The following is a 24735-nucleotide window of genomic DNA, read 5'->3' as shown; positions in this document are numbered from 1 at the left end:
GGGGGCCTATGGCACCACTCCTGTTGACTTACTGTATATACCAGCAGGGCCTATGGCACCACTCCTGTTGACTTACTGTATATACCAGCAGGGCCTATGGCACCACTCCTATTGACTTACTGTATATACCAGCAGGGCCTATTATATGACACCACTCCTGTTGACTTATACCAGCAGGGCCTATGGCACCACTCCTGTTGACTTACTGTATATACCAGCAGGGCATATGGCACCACTCCTATTGACTTACTGTATATACAGGGCCTATGGCACTTGACTGGAGGATAGGACAGGCTAGCTTGACTTGATTGGAGGATATGACAGGCTAGCTTGACTTGAGGTATGGGTGAGATAGGACAGGCTAGCTTGACTTGAGGTATGGGTGGGCCCAGGTTTAGACTGAATAGAATAACTAAGTGAAGGATCATTTGAGGGAAGATAGTGAAAAAGCAGATTTAAAACTGATTACTGATCGCTTCCACTGATTACATGGCGCTATTCAGACTAGGGATGTTAACCGATAACCGTTTAACCGATAGTCGACCGGATCAACTTTAACCGGTTAAAATTTTCTGCCACCGGTTAGCCGGTTGTAATAATAATAATAATAATAATTTCCTCCCAAAAATCCCCAAAAAACGATATTTTTGAGGTTTTAGTACGACAATGCAGCATTCTCCATCTGGCAACAGTGGTTGGACATGGCAGGTCCTGTCTGCGCAGCAAAAAAAAAGGCTTATGTGAAAAATCTATATTTTTTAAATCAGTGCTGTGCATATCAGGCACACGAACATTGTATAATTTAAGATTACCGGTTAACCGGTTAACCACCGGTTAATGAGTATCAGTAGCCGGTTAAGAGTTTTTCTCAATTTTTGCCATCCCTAATTCAGACATGCCGCTATTCTGACATTCTGTCTATTGTCTGAATACTGGCAAGTTTCCCATCGAAATCTGCTGTGTCTGTGGTTTGTGCCACGTTGCTCAAGTTTTATCAGTTTAGGGCAGTGTTTCTCTATATCCCAATGTGACTATGCTCCATACATTTTTTCATTTTTCCAAGTACCCCCTACAGTGTGCTCGCATACCCCTAGTGGTACACGTACACCTGGTTGGGAAACACTGGTTTAGGGAGAGTGCATGCAGTTACCCAAACCCAAACCCTGACCCTAACCCTAACCCTAACCCTGACCCTAACCCTGACCCTAACCCTGACCCTGACCCTATGGCATTTCGGTGTGTCTGGATAGCACTTGCCCCTTGCTTCCACCGGTGTTCTTGAAGAAGATATGAAGAGCTTCATTGCAAAATGATGTATATCCATTTTGTAACACTCCACTGGATAAGGCATTTCATTGCATTGTGTTATAAAATGCATTTTATATAGGTTTAAAAAGTATGTTCTCAAAATATTTGAATGGCAAGAATTCACACACAGATGAGAGGACATCTGAACAGTCATTTCCAATAATAAAATACAAAAGTCAAAAATGGTGGATACGTTGTTTTGTAATGAAACTTCATATTTACATGGATACAGTTATTCTGGGAATCATGTATGCTGGATGGCTGCATATACAGTAGAGGTTTGTGGTCAGTAAGTATTGAGTTGCTGATGTTACCTGCTGCATCAGCGCCCCAAACCAGCGGCCCCATTGAGATGGCAGCAGTGTCATGGAAATCAACAGAACGCCGCTGCCTCACGGGGAGATCCGGGGAACAGTGCTGTAAACAGGAAAGGAGAAGCATGGCACAATAGCTGATGATTATGTTGCTCCTATTGAAACACTGCAAGTGTACATAATCTCACAACAGTCAGGAAAACCGCACCTAGTGGTTGAAACCACCACTGAGACTGTCGGTGAACTGCAGTGCCGGTGAACGTCCCAATTGTGCACTCATTACTTCCCAGCACATACACGTGACACTGTGCTTTCACAGAATCTCCTCAATAGTGGAATTATTCTAAAATGCTCCAGTAACCTAGAACTACAGTACTACTTAAATGCAGGACTCACAGCTGTGCAGTCGTTGTTTGCCACTAAGCACAGGTGGATGTTGCAGTGCAGGTAGACCTTGGAGGCATCAGCTGTGAAGGTGAACATCCTGAAGGAGAAACGACCTGCTGTGCTGACCCCATTCTGAAGCAGCTCCACTGTGTTGTCATTCGGGTTGGGACACCTAGTAGACACATGCAGTACAAACACAGTTAGCTGGTGGCAACAGCAAGGCTTCAGGAGTCAATGTTGACTTGAGGTAGAGAGGAGTGAATTGAGTATCTATATTCATCAGTTTCAGGAGGTTCTCTCTCTCTCTTACTCGTTCTTGACCAGGTCCCAGCGGATGTGGTAGTTCGGCTGATTGACAGGAGTGGCCCAGCAGGAGTCAACCACCGTGGCGATCTGGCGACTGTCCACCCCTTCCACCCGCACCTCCATATAGAGCCTCTGGTCCAGCACCACATTCACCTTCCCTGAGTAGGCATGGGAGAAGCCGGCATCCACAAAGGGAATCATGCGCACTCGGTAGGTTCCTTCCCCTCCTGGCAACGTCTTGCACACAACACTGTTAAGCATAAAACACGACTTATATTAACACATTGAATCCCAGGCGTTGTTTGGAATTTTAGCACTGGACTCCAGTCAGTTTAACCACTCTATAATTTTTTGAACAGCCACCAAATATTTCGTCTTAGACCTACAGACACATGTCATGGCTTGTTTAAAAGCTGAATAGTAATGGTGGGGTGGCGTCCGCGCCAATCTCTTATCCTGAGCGTTTCGCTCGGTGCGTAATTCCAAGAGCAGTATAAAGAAAAGGGAGAAAGGAGTTGCACACTGGAGCTGAATGCAAAATCAGAAACTGTATTAAACAAAGCCGAAAAAAGTAAATGAAACCGACAGACAAGGGACAAACGTTTCGGGTCTAGCCTATCATCAGTGTTCCCAGTTTAACCCCCAAATTGGGAACACTGATGATGGGCTAGACCCGAACCCTTGTCTGTCGGTTTAATTTACTTTTTTCGGCTTTCTTTAATCATACCTGCAAACTCAGGAGGGTTGAAAAAGGTGACAAACTAATCGCGGCGCCGCGGCAAACCCGCGAGCCCCCCCCCCTAACCGCCACAAAAAAGAACAGTTAAAAAGACGATATTATATATACAAGGCTTACACTATTAGAAATCAGACTTCTGAACTAATTTTATTCATCACCAGCCAATATATGTCTTACAAGCCACCCAGAGGCAATTCTACGTTAAGCCGGGACCCTAAGCGAAAATTCAACAACTACTGTAGTTTAAAGTCTTAGCTGTTGTTCACCATCTAGTTTGGGGGCTCCAAGCGGCTGCCTATCTAGCTTAGTGACAAAAAGCGCCTCTGCACTCACCACCTGTCAAAATTTAAGTTGTCCTATTTATTATTACCAGCCAAAAGGAGGGAGCACACGGTCACTTGGGGTTGTCTTAACTTTGAGCCCCACTGCAATTGACTATGAAAGCATTTGCTGCTTTTGGCTAAAGAGGGTAAATAATAGGGAAATGTATAATATAATAAGCTGTATAAAATAGTACCAAGGCATTTTAGTGAATTTATGAATGAATGAGAGCCGAATTTCAGCATTTCCCCAATTGAGCTCTTCAGCGTTGACGTCAACTTGTATGCGGCGTTTGGACTACCGGTTCCATGGCGATTTTTTACATTGCAAAATGCCATAGAGATTCAGGTTTGGCAAAAATATAAGTTGCACGGCAACAACGAACATTAGCGTGTCCCCGCATCCCTTTCTCATTAGTGGAACGGATCGTATCATCATGTTGGTGTATTCACATGTTAAATCATGACGATTATAATTCAATATTGCTAACCCCTTTCTGATCATTAAAACTTCCGAACTACATACTTTCCTTTGGTTGCCATGGGTACAACCTTCCGCACGTACATGCCGTTAGATACTGGCGCCGTTTCTGTAGTCGCCAAAAGCTTCCGGGTTTAGCATATGGACGCAACATCGTATTTATGTCGAAGTTTGACACAAAATGATCAACCATGTCATACCTACAGCCTATTTTTAACACCCTCGACAGTTTGCGGGGGTTCGCTAAGCGCGTGCTTGCACTCGGAGCTTATTTTAAATTTACCCCTATTCATTCCCAACGGAGGCCGGAAGCCGATAGGAACCAGGACGTCCTTAAATGCTAACATGAAAGACTACAATCTACTACATGCTTCCGCTTCCGCTGAAGAACTCTATACAATGGTGTTGTAGCCTACTATGAAGAAGCATTGGATTGTAGAAAAAGATAAAGACAGATGTCATCTAGGTTAATAGGCTATTTAGATTAATAATATGATGTCCTTGGTTGCTAACATTAAATTCATGATTGCACACGTTGCAAAATGAGTCATATAGCTATTGAGACAAATAGCCATTGCTATGCATTCCTCTGACGTTTATGAAGGTTTCATCGAGTGTGTATCTGACATAAGGGAACTAAATTTAGTTCTCTGCTAATCTGCCAATTTATAGCGCAGTCAGTCCCTGCCAACCGCCATTCTAACACATTTTCTCACTGAAGTATTTAATACCGTTTTGGTCAAATATCAAAACAAGCATGAATATATTGCTGTCAATTTAAATAAAGCAAAACATCCATGTTAGGACCGCAGACCTGCTGCCGTTGGGCTAGGCTATTTATTTTCACAAGTGGACGGCCTTAGCTAATGAAACAATTCACAATTCCCAAACCCTGCTCAAATCCTTTACCTTTGAAACGGCGATTTGGACAGCGGTCATTTGTAAAAGGGAAGCGACAGTACCAAGGTAGAAGATAATGACAGGGGGGATACGTGTGTTTCGCGAACACCGTTTCAGCTGTTCACTCCGACTGGTGCGGTGGCTCGAGTTTTGCCGCTAATAGAACCAGCCATCTGAATTACCGCTCTGATTGGCCTATGTTTCCCCCAACACACGTTGCGGCCAATGGGAACTACAGGCAGAGATCAATAGAATGTCGCTCAACCGTAATGTCTGTAGAACTAGCAGAGATTCTATGAGTACCGTATCCAGTCTATCTGTTTGTAATCTGTCTACCCCCCCCAACAAAAAAAACCTCTTCGGATCTACACGATTCACATACGTGACCTATTTTGAGATCAAAAAGGCGAATTTCGCCGAAAGGTGACAAGTTTGCAGGTATGTTTAATACAGTTTTTGATTATGCATTCAGCTCCAGTGTGCCACTCCTTTCTTCCTTTTTTTGTTTAAAAGCTGAGAATCTCAGATTACTATATGTGGAAACGGTATGTTCCTTCTTCAATTCTGAAGTTACCCCACTTTAAGCAAGGGTTAGCTTAGCTACTGACTCTGTAGGAGTTTTGACTTTGTAGGTGTTTTCATGATCGATGTCAGATCTGTTCATCACATAATTACAAAAAATCATCCAGAATGTGCTTTAGAATGTTTGGATTTGGAATTCATTAACCTATACAGATTTCAACTTTCTGCCTTCTATACATTTCTATATGTTAACACATTGCCTCCCAAATCACGTGAAAGTTTTTGTGTGTGTGTGTGTGTGTGTTTTTTTTAATGAATTCTGAATCTACACATTCTAAAGCACATTCTGGATGATTTTTTCCATCATAGAAAAGTTATGACAGTTAGAAAGGACACTGCAAGTTAATTGAGGCTAACCAGACAATTACTTTTTTGGCAACTTTATGTAGAAGATTGACAATTATGCATAAATTGTCAGAAACTCCACATTCGTCAAACGTTTTCCATAATTTGGAGAAGTAATTCCAACGTAAAAAACACAATGAAATAGTGAAAAGACTAACGAGACGAAGTGTTTAAAAATATGCACAATTTCAAGTATAAAATTCTAAACACAATGAAATAGTGAAAGGCCACCTGTCCAGAGGGTTGATGTCCACGTTCATGGAGAGGGTCTGAGTGAGGGGGTAGGCACAGCTGAAATTCAGGTGTATCTGTCGCTCTCTGCTGATGGGGCCACTGGCAGAGTTGGACTCCCCCTGGATCGAGTTCTCATAGATGAAGTGAGTGCTGTTGCTCTGTTGAACAGCATGCAAAGGAGACAGCACAGGAGAATGTGTAAGTGTGCATTGCATCAAATAACTTGATAATAGCTCTTGTATTTTTCTGTTTTTCAAAACGTTTTCTTAAAAGCGGTGCAAATATTTACAGTGTCCCAAATAAACTTCCAAAATGCAAAACAAAAGATAAATGCAAAATAAAGTGGCTTTAAGTTTGCCAGGCTAAATCAAAATGACCCTGAACAGAACTACACTACAGCCTAAAATGTACAATACCTTTCCCCAAGTCAGCCTAACCACAACTGAAGCTCTGGAGCCTCTACTGGCCTTGTATACCCGTAGCCCCTCCCCACAGATGAGTCCAGTTGCAAAAGTAAATCAAGTAACTAAATAACAAAATTCTATATAACAATTGAAAAGAATGAACACAAAGTGCATAACACCCAAAATAAATCCCCTCCACACATAATAAAATACATTTTCCCCAAATCCAGTAAAAACACCCAGGCCACTAAAATCGTATGCACCGCCCAGTGTGCTCGGACCACCCAATAATTACTCAGTGGACCGGTCCCTCAGTTTTGTTTTAACAGATGAATGAGTGTTTGGGAAAAAATATTGTGTGTTGAAACGCGAGTGGTTAAGCAAACAAACAAACAAACGCTACCAAAATGCTGGTTGGCCACCCCTGCACTCGGTAACAAATGCAAATGAAATGCTATGGAAAATGGTGAAGTGTTTAACGTTGAAACCGGTTAAACCATGACAGAAAACAGTATGGGATGAAATGCTACTCACTGCAGTAGGTCAGCTGGTGTTTTAAATGTGCTGGGAGAAAGCTGCCTAGATGCGCTTATGTTAGTGACGGTGTGTGTGTGTGATTCGGTGTAAGCCTCACGGCTCACTCCTTGACAGTGGTGATCAAGTGGGAAAAGCATTTGTACCCTGACAGACGTGCCACAGATGTGGTCGTCATTGTTGAAGGAGAACTCCAGTCGGCCATCTTTGAGTGTGCCATTGCAGTTGGGGTCGTTGAGGTGAAGGGCGTCTGCTGAGAAGCCGGCCTCAAACAGCTGGCAGCGAGACAGAGACATGGTTCCTGTGCTGCTGGAACACTGCTCCATAGAGTCTGGTCAGGGGAAAGATCACTGTGCGTCAGTGGCAGACTTGATAGAAATTACTGGATGTACAAATTGTAAATATACTTGGACCTCACCAAAGCACTTAGGTCTGGCGTGGTCCTCATTGCAGAAGCAGCCGTAGACTCCATCTTTCTGGCCACACCACTCATCCTCAGTACAGTCCAGATCCTCACAGGGGTCAGCTGCAGCTACCAAGTCAAATGGCACATTCACAGTCATTTACAACAGCTACTCATATTGATATGAAGACTATAGAAAAAATATTTTGATGTTCCAAGACACTACTAATTCAGGAGCATAAAGGTCGCTGGCTGTGCTATACTGTATTGGTAGACAGAAATGTCCAGTTGTACTCACAGCAGTGAAGTGCAGAGCGCCATTCTGGTGTTTGCAGCCCCAGCACACTGCAGGCTGTCTCGTAAGCCTCCACTGCTGAGCACAGCATGCCATTGGCTGGCGTGTAGGCACAGAGATCGTACACACAGGAAGTGATGTAGGCTTGAGGGTCAACATGCAGGTGGCATCGTTGGAATGGCCCGCTGCTGTTGCTGATGATGCTGCAGAGCTCTGTGTATTCTTCTCTCAAGAGACACGCGTCATCACCGATCTGGTCACTGGCACCACATCTATTGAGGATGGGGAGGAAAGCAGGACACATAAGAACCCCACTTCCTGCATCCCTGATTGACATTGACATTGAATTCTGAATTAGGTATGTTTGTGTTTTAAAGGTGTAAAACTTCAATGTTCACACCAACCAACCATCATCTCCTAACTCACCCAGGACTGCTGACGTCGGATTTCCAACTCTGACCAAACTGTGTATCAGTCTGTGCCAGACTGCCGTCGGGCAGAACCTTGTCGTCTGCTGGGTTTCCATTGTTATTCCCACACATCCCACAAACTGATTGGTGGAAACCAGGGTTGAGTCTGACCAGGAGTCTACTGCGACCATCAAACTGCACCACCAGCTCCCCTGAGGCATTCACCACCACAAATCCAGAGTCTCGTGTCAACTTTGCAAGGGAGCCAATCTGAATGCTCTTCGAATTGTTAGCATGGCCATCAACCTGAAAGCATATTAAGACCCAATTGAATGAAAGTGCATGGAGGTGTCTATGAAAACACAAAGTTTTAAATTGTTGCACACTGGGTGTAGAGGTGTATGTCACAGCAAAGGGAAGCACCTTGACTCTCTTGTTCTGGCCAATGGTGATGTGCCTTTCTACTCCTCCTCTAGAGAGCCACATGTCCACCGTGGACACAAATGACACCACCTGGTTACCACGGTGACTGTTGGCTGCAACTACACGGAAGGCCAAGGCATCCTGACTGATGTTGCCACAAGTGTGACTTATCTCATACGAACAGGTTCCCTACGGATGGAAACACATACAGTACATACATACATCAGTTCTTGTGTGTTACAACTGAACATTGAGACATTCGGAAGTGATCCTCTTAGAAATGTGCTCTTTGTCCAACCTGAAAGTGAGCCACAGCCCCATCAAATGTGCTGTAGTGAGGGTCTCCCCAGACAGTGCAGGTTGACAGCTGACCATAGCAACCACGTCGACCATCTTTGACAGAGCACTTCTGAGAGGGAGGGCAGGAGGACTGGGTGCAGCGGAGGTCGTTTTGGGCAAAACATTTACAGTGATGAGAGCAGTCTGCAGACCAGAAGGTTTCTCCAATCTGACAAATACAAGGAACGCTGACATTGAAAAGCATCTGCATGCTGTGGTGTGCACATGAAATCAGGACACATAAGGATGTGAATTTTACCTCAAAGTAGAGGCCATCATACAGACAGCCACACTGCTCCGCTGGAACACAACGCCCCCCACTCCTCACAAACCCTTCATCACAGAAGCAGCCTTCAGCACAGGTTCTGTCACAGCTGGCATCAATGCTGCTAGCACAGGTGTGGCCACACTCAGTGCCACACAGGTCATAGTGGCTGTTATCTGGACACTCCATTTCTGTTTGAATGGTAAATGAACATAGTATTTCACGCATTTTAGTGGACAACACTACAAATATTATTTATGGTATATATAAATATTTATTATATGGTGTGGCTTCATCGGTCGAATGCTCCATTCATTTCAATGGGGCTCCCCAACGTTCGCACGTCTGATATTTGAGATAACGGACGTGTTGGTCTATATCAGACCGCTGTCAATGGCAACAAGACTTTTCACTGCTAAAGCGAATGTTTCATATCACTCCGCAGGGGGTCCGGTCTTTTGTCACTCTAATCAGCTGCTGTGATAGACAACACCTGTTGTCTAGGCTACCTGTTGCCTAGCGGTGTTCCACAACGGCACTGTTTTGTTTTGCGCAGCAACAATCTTTTGACATGAAAAATTATAATAAACTTAACATTAAATAAAGAAATGTCCCCACCATGTGTGAATCATTTAAGTATATCCATATAATAAGCGCGCTTCGAGGTCTAAAGATTCTCTCTGTCGTGCTGCTATTCCGCTGTAGCGACCTTCTCGCCGAACGTTAACCCTTACATAATATATAATATATTGATGATTTTTAGCCCTGGATACCCCAAACACTTACGGCAGGAGGAGTTTTGTCTCCAGGGGTAGATGATAACGTTTGCTGCTTGACATGCACTGACGTAGGCCTCCATTGCTCGACAGGAGACATCGTCTCTGTTTCCAGAAAGGCAAACATCAAAGACACAGTCATTGAAGAATGTCTGGGGATCCACATGCGCATGGCAGAAGCTCAGTGGTCCAGTGCCAGCTCTGAGTAGTTCACACATGGCACGGGCTCTCTGGTCATCATGGCATACTGGGCAGGACTTTCCACATCCTCCAGTACAGGGGATGCCATCGTCAACCTTCCAGTAGTTCCCAAAGTCAGAGGCAGAGAGGACTTGAGAGCCTGAAACCTGATTCTGGACAGTGAAGTCATCAGCCTGGAGGCCGTTGAAATTGCCACACAGGCCACAGGTGGCTCCACTGTAGTTAGATGGCACTGTGATATCCAACACCCAGCGGCCATCGTAACTGACAGTCAGGCCAAAGTCTGTTGTCACGAATGTGTGGAGACCATTGCCATAGACCGATACTTTGCCATGATCAAGGAGGACTGGTAGGTTTCTTGTCTCCCCATTTACCTGAGGACGGATATCATATTGTGGTTAAGTGTCCAATTACTGTACAGCAATTTCACTTTTGACAAAGATTGCAAAACCTGCAAAGTTGAAATTGATCTAAAGGAATGTCGAAACACTTACTTGTACAGTGCCCGGATGGTATTTTGAGATGTAGACCTGATGCCCAGACACATTGACGTAAACTGCCACAGTAATGGAGACCTGTCGACCGTTCCATGCCTCATTGCGGGCCTCCACCTGGAAATGTGGTAGACCCTGGCTTCCATTACAGACAGATGCCAGGACATAACGGCATGTGCCCTGGAAGTCGAATTTCCGCCTGTCAAAGGAGGTGTAGTGAGGGTCTCCAGAGGCCCTGCAGGTGGCTTCAGGTTTAGGATGACAACCAAACTTGCCATCCACGGTGCGACAGGACTCCTGTTCACTGCAGGAAGAGGCAGTGCAATGGGACTGACCAGTCAGGCCATTACAATGGCAGATTTGCTGGCACTCTTCACCATACCAGTAGCGCTCTCCACTCTGTCTGTAGCGTCCGCCATGGTGGCAGCCACAGCCTGTGGGAGGCACACAGCGATCCCCACTCAAGAGGAAGCCATCATCACACTGGCAGCCCTCCTGGCACTGCTGATTGCACATGAAGGGGAAAGACAAGCTGGGGCAGGAAGCTGGGCAGGACGTTCCACATATCTCGTAATGGCTGTTTAGAGGGCAGGTTACCTCTGTAAAGAGAAATGACATATTAATACCATTACTAAATATTGTATGTTACGGGATAAAAGACTGACATTGTGTGGGATAGTCATTCCCTCACCACAGTTGGTCAGGTTCCTCCATTCCCCTACTATAATACCAGTCTGTTGGCAAAGCAGAGTGTATCCACGCAAAGCTTCACAGAGTGCTTCTTGAGAGCCTTGCATCCTCACAAGTTCCTGAACACAATCTTCAATCCGTGCCCGGGGGTCAAGACTTGCTTGACACTGGCCAAAAGGTCCATCGGCGGATCCCATGATGGCACAGAGTTCCCTGTAATGTGTAGTGTTCTGGTAGTGTCCTGGTTCCCACACTTGGGGTTCTACACAGTGTGCTGAGAGGGAGCCGTCTCTCCAGCTGTCTCCAAACTGCTGTGAGCTGTTCAGCTGAACACCAGTTGGAGAGAAGAAGTCATCGTCGGGGTAGCCATTCAGATTTCCACACAGTCCTCCTAGCGTGCCATTGTAGTTACCAGGAGCAGTGATGCGGATGACATGTGGCCAGTCGGCTCTCACCAGCACACCAAAGTCAGTTTCTATGACAACACCTTTGACACTGCTGTGGTAGATGCGAATATGGCCTGAGCTGACACTGAAAGGAATGCCAACTGTTTGTCCATCCACCTAATAAGATAAAAGTAGTGTTAGAATTGTTAGCAATTCCCATATTTCCACCTTTTTTTAATCACCCTTTAAAGTTGGCCACCTGACTATTCATTTACCTTTGTTGTGGCTCCATCGCCCATCTCCACAGAAACTTGCGTCCCTTCTGTTTCAAACTTCAGGTTTCTAACAAAGTCTCTCTGGCCTCTAGGAACTTTCTCAACTGTAACTTGAAAGTGTGTCAGTTGTGACTGTCCTCTGACTCTTGCCAGTGTCAGACTGCAGGCCCCCGGGTAGTGGAATGTCTTTTTATCAAATGTGCTGTATGACTCGTAACTCTTCACCCAGCAGGTTTCATAGCTAACGGGTCTGCAGCCCCTCATGCCTTCATGGACTGCACACTTCTCCAGATCTCCACAGCCGTGTGCTTGGCAAGTCATTGACCCAAGACTGCAGGTGCAACGCCTTCCACAGTCTTGGTCTAGCACCACAGTTTCCCCAGCCCTGTAGTACCGCCCTTCAAATGTGCAGCCACAGTCACTCTGCCGAACACAGTCCCCTGCACTTAGGACGTAGCCTGAATCACAGATGCAGCTCTCCTGGTTGGGCAGTGGGCAGTTCTGGGGGGCATTGGGGTTGCTGCAAGTAGCAGGACACCCTGTTCCTTCAGACTCAAAATGACTGTTGGCTGAACAAGGGATTTCTATGGAGGAAGAAAATATGTCAACAAGTTTCTCAACGTATGGATGACTGTATAAAGAATATGGTGTAGACAATCATTACTCACCACAGAATCCTTCATTTCTCCACTGACCCAACTGGATGCCCTCCTGTTGGCACTGGGCAGCATACACATTGAGGGCTTGGCAGAGGATGGGCTGGTAACCACCTCCCACACAGAGATCATACACACAGTTCTCCTCAAAGGTCTGTGGAGGTAGGCTTGAGTGACAGGCAGCAAAGGGGCCAGCATTGTTGCTGAGGATTCCACAGTGAGCAGTATTCCCATACAGCTGCCTTTGGCTTGAGGTGCAGACAGCACATGCTAGTCCGGCACAGCGCACGGCATGGCAGCCAGGGTCAGTGTCCCCTTCCGCCTTCCAGCTGTTGGCAAACTCCACGTCCGAGCTGACAAGCTGGCCACTGGGCGTCCGGAATTCATCGTTAGACTTATGGTTGAAGTTGCCACAGAGACCACATGTCCCGTTCTGGTACTCATAGGGAACTGAGATTGCGACATAGTGGGAGGCATCATAGGTGACTAGCAGTCCAAAGTCTGTACTAACAGCTATAGACCGTCCTGACTGGTAGACTCTGATGGCTCCATCTTTTAGACTGAATGGGGTTGTTACAAATGTCCCATTGACCTATGACAAAATGACATATTCATCATAAGATGATTCTGTGATGATTTTATGATTCTGGTATGGTTTCATTTCAAGTAAGCTGTTCTCACTTACCATGGCTTTATAACGGTCTCCTTTGACAAGTTCAATCTCTTCACCATACGCCCACACCCTCACAAGGCGGGTCCATGCCACACGTGTGCTTCCTCGATGTTCATTCTTACCCTCAATTCGATAATAAGGCAGTCCATTGCCACATGCCTGAGGGATTTCAGAGATATTAAGCCATCAAGTGTCACATTTTAAAATGGGGGGGGGGTTATTTGATGAAAATGTTCAGATTCAACTTTTGCCCAGATTTAGGAATTTAAAAATATGTATCGTTCCACCCATTGATGCTGGATGTTGCGTTGTGCAACATTGGCCCTGGCGCCTGGAGCTGCATGACGCAAAATTCAGGCTCATGAGATTTGAGACAAGTGCAGGTGGCGCAGGAAAAGCACTGCCAGAGTCCTGCAAAATGAGATTTGCAGGCCACTGATGTGCATGTTTCTGCTCAAATGGTCAGAAATAGTCTTCATGAAGTCTGTAGGGGGGGGGGGGAGGGGGTACCCAGCTGTGGGGCCTATGCGTACAAACCGTCACGATTTGCATGTACCAAAAACATCAAGATTGGCACATTCACCATTGGTGCCATTGATGTCGTTAATTTTTCCTCACATGTGTGGTGGAAGAGGGTTTTGTCACTGAATAATAAGCCCACATTACAGTTTTCTAAGCATAGTAGAAACACATAGATCTGGGGTGCGATTCTCAAAGTGCGAAGTAGCTAGTTTGTTAGCAATGTTGCATAGTAAATACTATAAAAGTTGCTAACTCTTGTGTCTCGAACGTTAGCACACAAAGTAACTACTGCTTGGAGTAATGTGCACTCTGAAGTAGTGGTGACTTTGAAAGTGAGGTGCCTCCTATCCGTATCTGGACAGTGAAGTTGAAGTACAGCTGGAGTAGATCCATTGAGTCCAGACATCACCTCAGCCACCCCAAGTAACACACAGCGCTAGTCTACTTCAGAGCGTGACTCCACCCATTAGCTAAACTTGTAGTACATATTTGACCACAAATGTGTCAATATCTTTTAATCCTGTGGTGCAAAAGCGATGAAAATCAATCGACATGCACACAAAGTGATGATACAGCTGTGAGAGTGTTCAGAACACAAATTCACGTCATGTCATTTGTTCGTGAAAAAAAAACCGTCATATCCTTGGAATCTGATGAATCCCACACTAATAATATACTTTTAGCTGTATGCCGATTGAATTGCGTCTCATTTCGATGTGTAATTTGTGAAATATTTAGATAAGAAAGTATTGGTTTCTCCCGGAAATGCGCTGGATTACGTGTCAACTATTTAAAAAATTTTGGCGCGAATTTCATTTCATAGCCTAGGGGTATTTACGCTTGCCTATCAATGGGAAGACGCGAGCCACGCAGGTTCGAAACTAGTGTGCAGCATGTTGACAACAACTCGTGAAATCGTGTTTTGGACCCTACAGTGTAACACATTTTCCCTTGGCTGCACGTGTGTGTTGGTAATGCACAACATAAATTATCTATTTCTGCCAGATATTTCCAAAATTGTGGCACTGTAACCATGTGGATTCGAACCGGTGTGGCTTCTGTTTTCCCATTGGGATGCAAGCGTGAATACCACTAAGCTATGGAATGAAATCTGCGCGAAAATTTCTCAGGGATATGACACTTTAACAGACGATTTTCTGGGAGTAACCACAACTTTATTGTCCAAATATTTTACAAATTACACCTCGGAATGAAACGAAATCCAATCGGCATGCAGATAATACTGCATTATTGGTGCGGATGGTGTCAGATTGTAATGCCACGTCCGTGTTTTTTCACAAAGAAATTACAAGGTGTGTTGTGGAGGTAACTACAAAGTACGTCTGTAGTTCAAAGCTAACATTGCGGGAACGCACCCCTGATTTGAAATTGTTGGCATTCTCAAAGTTCACTGATTTATCGTTTTCACTTGGGTGATCCAACTCGCTTGACTTTTGTCACTTTGGTCCCTTTCGTTCTTTAACTTACACCACATTATTGTGACATATTAACAATATCTGTGATTTGACAAAACTGTGTTAATATTACAGGGTTTTTCCTTTAAAGTTTGTTTTTGTGAAAAACGGTTTAACTTGCAAAACCACCCACACCCCTCCATCAATACTGTATTACCTTTGACCTGTATTATGACCTTGAACCTTTGTAGCTAGCATTGTTCAAAGTATTACTGTGATATGTAAGATCATAAAATTGCTATTAAGGGAAATAATTCATTTGTTGTACTGGGACAGCCATCGAAAAACACCTATTATACCCTTAAAGGGACACTGTGTGAGATTTTTAGTTGTTTATTTCCAGAATTCATGCTGCCCATTCACTAATGTTACCTTTTTCATGAATACTTAGCACCACCATCAAATTCTAAGTATTCATTATGACTGTAAAAAGTGCAATTTTCATACATGAAAAGGGGGAAAAGGGGGATCTTCTCCATGGTCCGCCATTTTGAATTTCCAAAAATAGCCATTTTTAGCTGCATAAATGACTCTACTTGGATCATACTAGAAAATATTTGTTTATTACTTTATTACTTTATTACAAATTTGGCAATAGGCAGCCCAGTTTCAATGAGCACCATAGTTCCAGTACCTTTTTTGACCATTTCCTGCACAGTGTAGCTTTAAAAATTGATTCTTACATTAGTTTGACCTTTATTATGACCTTGACATTGCACTTATATAGTTCAAAGTACTACTGTGATATAGCATCACACATGTAAGATTTTTTTAATGGCAAATCATGAACATACTCATGTGTAGTTCTGGGATAACCGTGGATAAACTGTTGAAATAGGTGAACAACGCACATTTTCTGGGTGGAAAAAAGTAATTTCTGGGGTAGAGGGGGGTGTTAAGAAGATTTTTTCAAAACAACTACACAGGGGTGTTTCAAACATGTGTTAGCATCAGAAAATCAGGGCAATTGTGGTATTTGGTATTCCCCCCATTTAAAACATCATGCAAGCTAATTAAAAAGTAATATCTAAATCATACCTCTGACAACACATAGGTGCAGGTGCCCTGGAAATGAAAGAGTTTCCTGTCAAAGGTGTAGTAGTGCGGGTCACCGGAGATGGTGCAGGTCTGTCTCTGAATATTCTGGCAGGAGTATTGGAATGCTGCAGGTTTGCACGCTTGAGAGAAGGAGCAGGACTGCTGCTGGCACTGAAGGACTCCTTTACTGGCACACGTGCATTTTTGCTGACATGTAGCATCTGTCCAGAAGGAGTCTCCTACCTGCACTGTAGAACCTGAAAAAGCATTACTTTTGAAATTATTTACATTTTCACCTTGCAAAATGACTCTGTATATCTGGTATCACTGCATGGAATGATTTCGGTCTCGTGAAAATAAATTGTTTTGAATAGATTTTTAAAAAATGACCATGAAATTGGCAGCCTTGAGGTCCATCATCGATCTGGAATGCCCAACGACCTGGCGTGTTGACATTGCTAGTATGCGGTAAATTTGTGAAGTTTTTCATGAAGGAGCCGGGGATTGAGAAATGATGTACAGAGTTGATTGTGTCATAGCCAGCCTGAAATCCAAGAAAGAACAAATACATGAGTTAATAACAAAGAGAATATCATTAATAATGGATTTTAAGGCCCTTTTTCATTACTGTGTACAGTACTGCACAGTCTGGGCCTCCTGGATATGAATATTTCATTGTGGTCCCCCCACCTGCACATGATGACGCGTTGAGGCCAGTGCTCCGTAATTCATTAGTGCAAATGAGCGTTGACCCCCTGCGATCAGCACGACCTGAAATGATGTTTCCTGCAATGACAAGGAGATGACAATTCAGGACTCAAGTACTAAAACATGATGTTATTAGATGAAGGTGTTTAATAGCATAATTAAGGTCCATGTTCCAAAGGTCCAAAACAAAACAGGTGTGCATTTCTCGAAATTGTAGTTGTTAGCTATTTAGCAACTTGGGTAGTTGCCAATAGGAAATTGCACTGAAAACGACAAAGTAGTTAATGAAGTTAGCAACTATGGTTTCGAGAAATGCACCCCAGTCTTGTCCTTTATGAGCCCATTGTTTAGTAGTTTACTTCTAACATTTTTGTTGCCCGCTCACAGATTTAATCCACCTAGTCATATATGGTAAGTTTACGTTACCAAGTCATAATGAAAATTTGGAAATTGCCGGTAAATATTTGTGAATGAGCAGCATGAATTCTGGAAATGATCCTCTAAAAAAATGACACACTCTACTTTCAGCATCAAGTTTGCTCTCCTTTTAAAATACCTGAACATTACTCTTGTTTAAAAAAAAAAGTCTGTTGTCACATTTTGTAGTTGCGGTTAAATGATCACAAAAAGAAATAAAAAATGGAAAAGATAAAGATAAAAATGAAAAAGGCATATTTACCGTTCCGGAGTGTTCGTAGTATTCCACTTTGTCCCATGTAGCAACGAAGACCCAGCTAGCGGAGAAGTTAATATCAGGGAAGTATTGGTTGATGTCTGTGGTGGCTTGCTGCAGGACACTGCCACTGGTGTACTCGCGGTAGGATATGGTGCCTCTGCGCGAGTTATCAATGTCAGTCCAGAGGGGTGCAATGATGTTGCGGTGAGCATATGCAGGAAATTTATATGGACTCCATCCTGTCCATGCATTCTCAAATGTGAGGAATCCATTGCTGCTAACCTGCAGATGATTTAACATAATTATTCACTTTAATACAAAAAAACATGTTTTTTACTTCTAGTTGTGTCTGACGATGTGGACAAAAACAAGTAATGGCCTACTTTATGAAAAAAGTTTACAATATACAGCTATATGTTGGACTTGAACAACTTTTTTTCTTTCAAAATTAAAACCTGTTTTAGCCACATTCTCAATAATCAGTGCTATATTTTACGCAATACTTAATCTGAGCTGTAATGAAAACCAGACAATATTGACTTACGTGTATCGTGGATATTGTCTGCTTGAAATAGAGAAATGTTTGTGCAATGGCGACTGTACTCAAACCATCATCATTTCGACTGATGTCGGAATCCCCTTGACCAAATGGGTAAAAATGGGCACCTGGAGAAATTGGAAAAATACATCATGTGTGTCGTCTTGTACAGATCATGGATAGTAGAAAAAATAAGATTGATAGTGGACGAAAATTCAGGGCCAAAAAACAAGATTGATTGTGGGAGGAAAATCGGGTCAAACTCAATTTGAATCACGCATTTTCACTTCAATGGCGGTTAACGCTCAAAATGCATTGCGGATGATGGTTGTTTCATTAATTTTTGACATGAGCGGCATACAGACTAGAACAAAGTCACAGAGGTAGGAATATCAAAATGAAATATAAGGGAAACAAACCACTTACTTGAAGGGTAACTCGTTGGATGTAGTGTTGGTCCAACAGTTGGTTGTGGCGCAATCATGTTTAATGCAATGTCTCCAACATCTGTAAAACCCAAATGGATCTATTTAGACCAATGTCTCTCAAACTTTTTCAGACCGAGGCCCACTTTGTCCCCCTCAAAAATTATCGGGGACCACCTGTCATCTGAATTGGCAGTTGATGGATGTTAATTTGACACTGCTAATTTTTATGCAGATCACTTACTTTTTATTCACATTATAAGCCTGTCTTATTGTGTTGAAAACATGAAAATATTACAAATATTACAAATATAGCCTACTGCTAGCTTATCTTGGAAAATTAGAAATCCCCTCGCGGACCACCTGAGCTCTGTCGCGGACCACTAGTGGTCCCCGGACCACACTTTGAGAATCACTGATTTAGACTGATCACTAGTATGGTACTATAATCAATCTTTACTGTCATTAATACACTCTTATGTTTAATCTCTCCCACTCACCTGTACAGTAAGCCACAGAGCATTGTGTTGGTGCCGTAAACTCATACACATAGTAATTTCCAGGACAGGCTTTGATCCGAACAGGTGGGTTTGAAAACTTGCAGCAGTCGTCTTCGTTGGGTGCTCCCCACTTCCAGTGGCCACAGACCTGACGGGTCACAATCCCCTCGCCGACTCGGGGGTGGGTCCCGTTGATCCAGAGAGGAGCATGGGTACCACAGCGGTTCATCCTCACGCAGTACTCTGGCATGTGGGCATCGGTCCCTCCGTAGTACATGCGGTACCAGCCTTGCCAGCTGATGTGCTGGTCACACTTCACGATGGCGGCGTTGTCATGTATGGTGTTGTTGGCAGCCCTCCACGCATCATCCAGCTCAGTGTAGTCTTGGCAAGGGTCCAGTCCCAGACTAGAGCCTAGATTATGTCAACAGGTATTAGGTGTCATTGTGAATGGGGTGCCTACGTCATGTCCCTCCACTTGGACCATAGATCACAATTTGCCAAAATTTTGAATGGAAGTGAATGGAGCGAGTCAAGCTAAATCCTGATTCCGTTTGACATGAGCTCTGAATTTCACATGGTAGCAGGGAATTGTAAAGATTTGGATTGTTGTTGGAAGATCATTTTTTGGCAATCAATAAAAGTTATTTTTAGTTATGTGTGAGACTAGGTAATAGACTACATTGTACTCCTCACATATTTGACTTGAACTGGCGTGCTGCCAACCCTACGGCTGCACTGTGGTGTCTGCACGTGGCAGCCTGTCAGACATGCGACTTCTCTTTTGCAGTCCAAATCATTACGTACTTTTACATGCAGCTCATAAATTGCTTGCCAAATGAAGTCTGCCATCACACCCTAGGTTATCATAAATTCTGACGTACCGCATATGTGTGAAATAGGTATTATCAGTCCATTAGACCCCATTCAAAACGTTGGATTTCTCAGGGCTGCATGGTTGTAGCATATCCCTCTATGTTGACTATTACAGCCCCAGAGTTGGGCCTAGTTAAGTTAACATGTATGAAGTTTGTTTGTCTACTGTTGTAGCATATCCCTAAGTCAACCATTAAAGAGCCATTAAAACTAGGTGAAGTATTTAACAAGCCCTAACGAATGGTGGCAGAATATTATGGTAACATACAGATTTTTTTCAGTACAAAACCTGGAAAAAGATACAGTAAAGTTAGCTGGAGATACTTATGAAATATGTATTATTTACCCCATATAACACCACATTTTACTTGTAGTTTCACAACTGTATCACTGATTCTTGAGAAAGTGGCTAAAACAGGTTGTAATCTTGAAAGAAAAAAACAAAGTGAATTACAAAATAATATGGTATATCCTCGTAGACAAAGGTCTTGGCTTTTCAGAAATGCACAAGGCCAATCTCCCCATTTTCCATTTTTTTTCAGAAATCAGGTTTTTCTCCGATCATACCTTGTTTTTTGTCAACACCGTCAGACACAATTAAAAGCAATAAAAAGTGTATTGATTTGGATGCATATGTATCTGGAGTTTTTAAGTGATTGTGTGTGTTTTTTGGTTCACAGATACGCCTTTAAATGTTGAAAATTCACTTTCATTCTATTTTAATACTGCTTCATGTGTTCTAATTTAAAAATATGTGCTGTCAGACAATGCTTACTTAATGGCTAAATAGATCAAACATTTTTTTGTAATTTCACAAATATTCGTGTAGGCTTAAATTTGCTATTACTTTGATAATTCAACAACTACAAAGGAAAATTTTGTAAGCACATTCATTTAAAATGTCCAAAACTCCTTCTTACGGTGGTGACTTAAGAACTGACGGTGGTGACAGTAATCTGAAGGTGGTGAAAGTGACCTAATTATTACCTACATTTAGCAAAATAAATAGCCCTCTCAAGTCAATGACATCTAGCATAAACACTTTATTTTTGTGTGTGCACAGTATGTTTGTGCATGTGTTTTTTCTTCATTTGTTAGATACTCTAGGAAGTAGGCCTTGATTATTGAAAATGTGGCATAAACAGGTTTTAAGTTGTTCAAATCCAAAATATAGAGGTGTATTATCATAGATGAACGTCTGGGCTGTGCAGTGAATGTATTGGACAAGCTCCCCATGTTTTACATTTTTCATAAAATGGGCTCTTTCTTGGTTTTGTCACCAGCGTCAGACAGAATTAGAAGTAAAAAAATAAGTTTACTGTATTTAAGTGAATTACTTTTACAATTTAACATAATTGTAGATACTTATTGGAAGCATATTCTTAAAACTTGTCAAAAACATGTAAAACACATGCTTTTTTGTGAACTACATCAGATGTCACCACCGTCAGGTTTTGTGACAAAAAACCCTCCAAATGCACCTCAGTGGAGGCTGGAGTATAAGTTTGGGTCACAATTATTACTAGCATGTCTGGTAATGTTTCATTAAAGAGCACAATTTAGTAAAAATATGGAACAAGATGATGAGCGGAACAAAATCTGACGGTGGTGACATCTGACGGTGTGAGACAAAAAAACACTCTTTTACATATTGTGCATTTTTTGCTCACATTAGCCACTTCGTTTTCGCTCTGTTTCTTAGGGGCTTCATGACGCTTCTGAAAAAGTATATATAATTAACATTAATGTAACAATAATACTATTAAAACCCCCGACGGTGTTGACAGTTTATGGTTGGGACAGTACCAGTGTCCAAACAAATTATCAAATTGAGGAGAAATTAGTAAACTTACAGGAGCTTCAGTGATGGTGAAGTACTCAGTAGATCTAAAGGTTTGAAAAGGGGTCCTAAGTAATGACAATGACCTTGCGCATACCTGATTTTATTGTCTTTTTTTAAAAATCTGACGGTGGTGACTAATATGCTGGACACACTTTGAGCAATCAGAAAATAGTAGTAAATATTGCTTTACACGCACTATGTGCATATCTGCAGAACCACTTCAATATGGACTTTCACATCATGGTGATATTATTCAATAATATCAGTGATTTTTACATTTTAAGTCAATTGAAATGATGATGTCTGTCCTAGGGACAGCTGTTTTTACAGGGTGTGGGCAGGTTTATAGCCATGAAAAGTAATAAAATTACACTTAAATATTTCAAACGACTGTACATTTATGTAACAGACCCCTGTGTCTTTACCTGGATTCATTTTGTTCATGAAAATGTAGTTTATTTTCAACAGAATTGGCAGTTTATTGCAGACATGTTTTAGCCGCTTTCTCAAGAATCAGTGGTATACGAAAAGAAAGAGACTGCCTGACCTACTGCCTGAGTGTTGGGCCTACTGCCTGAGTGTTTGGCTTTCTAGCCACTTAGGTGCACACTGGGGACATCAATTTCTCAGTGGCCTGTACCACCTAGTAGGCCTACATCACTTGCTAGCTTTAAAACCAACTGTAAAAAAGCAGTCATGCCCTTTAAGCCAAAGATTCTTCATTGTTGGGAAAAGTTCCAAAAAAGGGAGAAAACAATATCATATCTTGGGCTTCTGCCAATTGCATCTGTGTGTGTGGGTTTGTGCATGTGTGTGTGTGTGAGTGTGTAGGAATCTGGCTTAACCAGTTTATGAAGGTCTTACCCATCATCATCATCAGCGCTGTGGCCAGCACACACAGAGACACGGTGGAGGTCATGGTGACTGCTGCACCAGATCTCTATCACAAGCAGGACTTGGGACACTCCTCAGCTCCTGATATATACACAGCACTGCACCATCACAGACACAGACATAGACACAGAACCATGCTCAGGTTAGCAGAACACAAGACACAGAACCATGCTCATGGTAGCCAGACAGAGAAACAGAATCATGCTCAGGTTAGCAGAACACAGACACAGAACCATGCTCAGGTTAGCAGAACACAGACACAGAACCATGCTCAGGTTAGCAGAACACAGACACAGAACCATCATGCTCAGGGTAGAACACTGTGGCAGACTTAAAGAAAATACAGCAATAGACATACACCACATTATACATAGGCCTATTATATTATATACACTATATTATATTATATATCATGAGTACATTTTAATACAGTGTGTCCACAATTTCTAAAATGTGCTCACGTCATTTTGAATGCAAATAAATCATGATTGTTGACACATTTGAACCTTGAACCTTGACACATTTTATAAATCAGGTCCACACTTTCCTAAATTGTGCTCATACTTAATTACATAATTAATAGTAGTATTAATAATAACAATAATTTTATTTGTAAAGCACATCTTCTTACATAAGATGTATCTCAAAATGCTCTAACAATAAAAAAACAGTAGAATTAACACCAGCAATGAACAAAGCAAATTATAAACAGAATAAGAGATACAGAGATACAGAAAGTGGGCGCGTCTTAATATCAGCGAGTGCACAGTTTTAGTGGCTGGGGCTTAGTGAAGCGAGCGAGGGCCCTCTATTGAGTTAACACTGCTGTGTAGTGAAGTGAGCGAGGGAACACTATTGAGGTAACACTGCTGTGTAGTGAAGCGAGCGAGGGAACACTATTGAGGTAACACTGCTGTGTAGTGAAGCGAGCGAGGGAACACTATTGAGGTAACACTGCTGTGTAGTGAAGCGAGCGAGGGAACACTATTGAGGTAACACTGCTGTGTAGTGAAGCGAGCGAGAGCTCTCTAGGTAACACTGCTGTGTAGTGAAGCAAGCGAGGGCCCTCTTTCCAAAGTGATTTCTTGTTTTATGGACTGCCTCGATCTGTGGCCCCTTAGAAGCTCCATTTACTACATTACAATAGAAACAGTGTAACTTCTCTGTTTTTTTAACACTAGATACATAGAGGAGTATTTTGCAATTGCATTGTATCTGCACCCTTTATCTATAATATCGATGAAGACGAATGAAATCCCTTTTGATTAATTAATGAAAAATATCAATGGCAATTAATCAAGTTTTAATTTCAAGTCATTGCAATAAAATGAATGACACCCTCAATTTCACCTTCTCTTTGTTTAGAGTAGCTCTATTTGACCAATATCAGGTCCTGTGTGCTCCTGGATCCAGGTAAGGCTGTCTGCTGCCCGGACTGTCTGTATGTACAGTAGGCCTACTGTACAAAGCATCAATAAACAGACCTCAGAAGAACACACCGGCCTGTTTACCCATGTCAAGGTAATAAGTAGCCTCCCTTAGATGTGGAGGGCAATCTGGATATATTTTTAAAAAATAAACACAACAACCAAATACTCAACAATAATGAAGTATGTATATACCCAGTAAAACCTTTTCTTACCAGTTTGAAGTCTCGGTCTCGTTACCCCTGTCTGTCTGTCTTTTGGCCTTTTCTGTGTCGTTTATATTGGACTTTAAGATGTAGGTGGGGCACTTGATAGATTGGCCAAAATCCTGCCTTGACAATGAAGTATAACATGCTTTGTCTTCAGAGACAAGAGTATTTGTTAGATTTGATTGATTTATTGGGCAGCCAGCCGTGACCATGTGATTAAAGGTGGGGTTGCAGGTTAACCAGAATTCTTGAATAGAATGCGATGATGACATCACGTTAGGGGTTCCCCCTGGGTTTCCCCCTGGGTCTGTATTGTCTCTGAATAGGGAAGGTTGCAAATAAATAATCAAACAAACCATATTTATTTAGCCTTTTATATTTATGCTGAACAGAACCTATTATCACCCGGTGAGCAGACGGAACGTCTTCTGATTGGCTGAGCAGGTGTCCTTTATTCCCCGGTA

At 42.6% G+C, this 24735-nt stretch overlaps 1 protein-coding gene across 1 annotated transcript in view; it reads right to left on the bottom strand.

Moving 5' to 3' along the window:
* LOC134465230 (IgGFc-binding protein-like) overlaps positions 1-24305 on the bottom strand; it is a 56489-nt gene extending 32184 nt beyond the window's left edge. The window contains exons 1-26 of the mRNA XM_063218779.1: positions 24278-24305; positions 22606-22733; positions 19023-19436; positions 18524-18604; positions 18104-18225; positions 17563-17841; positions 16866-16961; positions 16566-16719; positions 16176-16432; positions 13153-13299; positions 12480-13059; positions 11812-12395; positions 11152-11713; positions 10461-11059; positions 9776-10340; positions 8984-9180; positions 8684-8893; positions 8386-8574; positions 7979-8268; positions 7556-7824; positions 7273-7386; positions 7001-7185; positions 5914-6074; positions 2320-2565; positions 2019-2181; positions 1623-1725 (exon numbers count right to left, since the gene is read on the bottom strand). Of these exons, the coding sequence (XP_063074849.1) occupies positions 1623-1725; positions 2019-2181; positions 2320-2565; positions 5914-6074; positions 7001-7185; positions 7273-7386; positions 7556-7824; positions 7979-8268; positions 8386-8574; positions 8684-8893; positions 8984-9180; positions 9776-10340; positions 10461-11059; positions 11152-11713; positions 11812-12395; positions 12480-13059; positions 13153-13299; positions 16176-16432; positions 16566-16719; positions 16866-16961; positions 17563-17841; positions 18104-18225; positions 18524-18604; positions 19023-19436; positions 22606-22660 (6622 nt within the window). The 5' untranslated portion in view covers positions 22661-22733; positions 24278-24305. The remainder of the gene's footprint in view (positions 1-1622; positions 1726-2018; positions 2182-2319; positions 2566-5913; positions 6075-7000; positions 7186-7272; positions 7387-7555; positions 7825-7978; positions 8269-8385; positions 8575-8683; positions 8894-8983; positions 9181-9775; positions 10341-10460; positions 11060-11151; positions 11714-11811; positions 12396-12479; positions 13060-13152; positions 13300-16175; positions 16433-16565; positions 16720-16865; positions 16962-17562; positions 17842-18103; positions 18226-18523; positions 18605-19022; positions 19437-22605; positions 22734-24277) is intronic.
* Between the last annotated feature and the right edge of the window lie 430 nt (positions 24306-24735).

This window comes from Engraulis encrasicolus, chromosome 2, assembly GCF_034702125.1.
Source record: "Engraulis encrasicolus isolate BLACKSEA-1 chromosome 2, IST_EnEncr_1.0, whole genome shotgun sequence".
NCBI classification, from domain to species: Eukaryota; Metazoa; Chordata; class Actinopteri; order Clupeiformes; family Engraulidae; genus Engraulis; species Engraulis encrasicolus.
This window is presented reverse-complemented; position numbering and strand designations above follow the sequence as displayed.